This window comes from Drosophila mojavensis, unplaced genomic scaffold, assembly GCF_018153725.1.
Source record: "Drosophila mojavensis isolate 15081-1352.22 unplaced genomic scaffold, ASM1815372v1 contig_16, whole genome shotgun sequence".
Taxonomy (NCBI): domain Eukaryota; kingdom Metazoa; phylum Arthropoda; class Insecta; order Diptera; family Drosophilidae; genus Drosophila; species Drosophila mojavensis.
In genome coordinates, this window is record NW_025318693.1 from 272,602 (window position 1) to 276,984 (window position 4,383).

General features: G+C 41.9%; 1 protein-coding gene across 1 annotated transcript; it reads right to left on the reverse strand.

The window, feature by feature from the left end:
* Window positions 1-2,461: 2,461 nt before the first annotated feature.
* Window positions 2,462-3,213, reverse strand: LOC6586924 (male-specific protein scotti-like). Its single transcript, XM_002012490.4, has one exon. It carries the CDS (start codon window positions 3,016-3,018, stop codon window positions 2,560-2,562), a length of 459 nt encoding a protein of 152 aa, XP_002012526.2. The 5' UTR covers window positions 3,019-3,213; the 3' UTR covers window positions 2,462-2,559.
* Window positions 3,214-4,383: the final 1,170 nt, after the last annotated feature.

A 4,383-nucleotide genomic window follows, 5' to 3' on the forward strand; every position in this document is an offset into this window, starting at 1 on the left:
AGTTAACGATTCTGAGAAAAGGTGAAATAGAAATATGAATGATTTCTAATCGACTTTCAGGCGGACAACTTTGCTTCAATAAATATACAAATTTTATGAATATTTGAACTCAAATTTCTTCAGTTGGTTAGGTAAGGGCATTCAAAGCTGTTGTCAACAGACTCGATTTCGATGTTTATTTTCGCAGTAATGTTGAGCGATTTCTATTGAAAAGCCATGCGACATGCTCGCACTGCTACTCGCCAAGAGAATGTTCTGGTAATTTGGCAATACGCATACGTAGTATGTGTCCATGACATTGAAATTATGTTAATTGATTAATGGCCGGCTAAGCGAAATTGGCTAACAATGCATGCGAGAGGACAGCAATGGCAACATCAATTACTCAATGCGAATCAGGTAAGTTGCCTTCTCGATTGACTTGTGTCCGAGTGTGGGTGTGGGGGAGTCGGAGTTGGGCGCGGCACATGGTCAAAGCCATCAAATAACGAACAGAGCGACAGACAATCGAGCAGAAGCAATCACATTTCATGCATTCACTGCTGCCGTGCTAGCAACCCTGGCTCCAGCCCCAACACCCCCGACCAGTGATAATCCGCTCCTGCGCCCCTGCACCCCGCTCTGCATTGACAAATGACTGTGCAGGGGAGGCAGGCAGCCGGGGCATTGAAGTGGGGTGAAGTGGGCAAAAAGCACCACTGTCACAGCCAGATTGCTGCTGCATTTGGTAAATTAATCAACCCTTGCTGAATGACGCAGTTCGGAGTGTGGGCGCTGGGGGTTGGGGGTTGGGGGTTGGGGGGCGACAAGTCTGCAGGGCGACAAGCCATAATTGCGCTTCAATATGCAACCTTTACTTTCTTTGTTTTCCGTTTTTAAATACCCAAACCCGTTTGACATTTGCCAAACAATTCGAAAATCAATTGCATTCAATTCAATTAGAGATGCTCTGCAACAGTGTTTCAAGTGAATAACACCAAAAGTCAAACAGTAAATTTGACGTCTATCTGCAGTGAATGCTTTAGATTTATGATAAGTCTTGGCCTTCTGCTGAATTGACTTTAAATATGTGGTAGAAGATTGTGAAAAAGTGATTAATTGTAAATGACCTGTAAAATATTTAAATACATTATATTACATATGTGTATTATATTTATATATATGCATATGGGAAAATTAATTATAAAATAATTAATAAACTATTTATCAATTATTAGCTGATTGTCCTATTGAATAGATAACAAATACAAATAGTCCACTATAAAAAATTCTTCGGCATTTGATGATGCGATAATGAATTGTTGCAAAGGAAATAAATACTAAATAATTGGAATAAATCTAAAAAATATTTTATTAATGTTACAGAGAACTGACTTGAGTAAATATACAAATTAAAACTAATATATACATATATATATATCTAAATAAATAATAAAAGTAAAAATATAATTAAATATAGAGTTAACATTGTCAATATATATTTAAAAAAACTATAAATTAAAATTAAAAAAAAAAAATATAGTCAAATATTTTTTATTTACTTCCTATAAATAGAATAAAAAGTTAGCTGAACTGGTGCTTAAACGATATGAATTTGGTTTTGAGAGATTGTAGATAAAGTGTAAAGTTGAACAAAATAATTCTAAAATATTACGATATTGTGTTTAAAAATTTAAGTAATAAATCATAAATATAAACCAAATATTTATCAATAACTGTGAATTTACAGGTCATCTGATAACCGTGTTCAACAGCCAGCTGTTGTTGTTGTTGCTGCTGGTCAGTCATATGCAATATGCGTGTAATTTACAAAGTTCATTGTTGTCTGTACCAATTAATGTGTGTGTGTGTGTGAATTGCAATTGTGATGTAAAAATGGTTTACCTTCTCTTTCGATTTTTGATTTGTACACCCAATTGGTGTGCGTGCGTGCGTGTGTGTGTGTGGTTATATCTCTCGATGGCACACGCCCACAGTTTATAAGCCTTTTGGCTACATTTTGTGGCTTTGATTGCAATTATCTTTTGAATTTTGTATTTATTTGCTACACTTTGTCCAATTGTTCGCTCATCGGCTTTTGTATTGTCATTGTTACTGTCATTTGTATCCATATGTGCAAATAAACGGCAAGCACATTGTAAATGAAACAGCCATCGGGTGTGGCCTTTGTTCTATGCTCGGTTCACTCACACACACGCACATACGACGATAGGAGCACTGCACATCAAGCGATAGCAGGTGTGCATCGAGGTCCCTGTGTGTGTTTGTGTGTGTGTGAGCATGAAGCTAGCTAGTTTTCAATTTGGCAATTTGCCGTTTATTAATTGGCAATATCGTGCAGCGTGTAAGCCATTCAGAGGAGCCTCGGGGCTTATGGTGCTGGCTAATGCCAGGCCTCGCTTATTGCATGCAAAGAGGCTCCAGACAGAGGCTGAATGATAGGGAGAGCTATTGTGCTAGGTTAGCTTTCAAAGGTTTATTGACACTTAAACTTTCTTCAGAGTATCTGGTAACAGTTTGAGAAACTGGTAAGAACTGATAAGAGGCCAAGCGGAGAGCTCAGTACTGACCCCAGCGTTTGGGCAATCCCTCGCCATTCGGATAATTTCGGCTATTCATATGCTTGATCAGATAGTTGGCGAAGCATTCGCCGCGCTTCTCCGGCTGGACACACTGCACCGCTCGCCAGCCATTCGAAATGAGAGCGCACCTCTCCGGCTGCACATGAAAGGGCTTTGAGATGGTCAGAAAGCTGCGTTTCTTGCGCGGCCGTTCAGGCACGTTCACCGGTTCCAGCATGTGGTGCAATTCAATGGGCGGCTCGTGCGGGGCATCCAGCAGCATTGCCACTTGGGGATTCTCCAGGCGCATTGCCTGCATCTGCTCATCGTCCAGATGCCTCTCCCAGCCATTCTCGCCGTCGCCATCCCCGTCGCCGTGTCGCACATTGATTACGTTGACGGCTTGCACCTCGGGTAGCGGCAAGTGTATCAGTTCGTCAGCTACTCTGTTTTCCATATGGCTGCTCTTCAGCTCCCCTCGCGTTGATTCGAAAATAAGCTAAGAAAGGCTCCTTAAATACGGCAGCGAAGATCTGCTATCTGCAAGAGTGTATTAGTTCTAGAATCTCTTTTGTTTCTTTTTTTTTTGGTTTTTATTTTGTGTTGTGATGTTTGACAATTAAGAGAACTGAAATTGATAACAAAAATGAGAGAATTGCCCAAATTATTCTCCAGGCCTGCCACACTCCTGCTCGAAAGATGTGATGCTAGAGATGTGCAGATGTGATGTGGCCCAAATGTGATCAAGACTAAATGGTTTTCCATAACCATTTCATATGCGATAAGATATAACTGTGATCCCATGCACACACTCACACAGCCACACATATCGACTCAGGAAATCAGGCGAAGCACACATACACGTACGTATGCACATACTAAATATCGACAACTTAAATGCTATAGAGCCGTCTGGCTGGCCAGCGGCAAATGCTACTGTTGCTCCCCAGCGTCCGGCTACAAATGGATAAATGCTGTCTGACATTTACCCATTTCTCCCCCTCATGCGCTCACACCTACACACAAAAAGCCGGCACCCGCCCATTGATTGCACGCATTTAGCCCTCTTTAACCCGATTGCGTCTGTGTCTGTGTGTGTGTGTGCCTGTGTGGGGTGCTGACGCTATTGTTACTGCCGCCACCGTCACCATCATCATTACAAGCAATTTAATTCGTCGAAATGTTGCCATGAAGCGCACGTCGCAGCTGCTGCCCCATGTTGTAAGTAGGTTTGCTGTTGTTGTTGTTGTTGTTGTTGTCGCTGTAATGTGCGATAAATGATGCCGTTATGGCTGCACAATTAATAATATTGCTTATTAAAAGTACTTATATAATAACTGTAACTCCCAATCACCACATTCGAATCAACAATTTCAGTTTCGCAGCTTAATCAATTTGCTGTGAGAGCCGTGCGCCAATTGATGTGCTTAAATACTATTTTGGGTGGCTTAATGCGAAGCTTTTTATGGGAAGTCAGGCAAGCGCGTGGCGACCAACGCGAAAACCAAAACACAAGCGCACAAACACAAACACACACACACCCACACACGTACACACACTCATCCGCATGCAAAGCTGGGCGCATCCAACAAGTTAGCGGGCAACATGTTGCTAGCAACATTCCAGCAACATTTGAGCAACATTTGAGCAAAGCGCCGTCGCAGTTGCTCACGAACAGCCAATTTGTTACTCACTTTCATTGCCGTACTCAGTCGCTCTCGCTCTCACGCTCAGTCGCTGGTTCGCTCTAAGTGAGGCGTGTGTGTGTGTGCGTGTGCTTCTGCTTGCAATTTATTAAGGTCTATCCTGTGGCACTGTGTGT

Coding starts and splice junctions, on each gene's coding strand:
- LOC6586924 (XM_002012490.4), bottom strand. CDS start 3,018: ATGGAAAACAGAGTAGCTGACGAACTGATACACTTGCCGCTACCCGAG.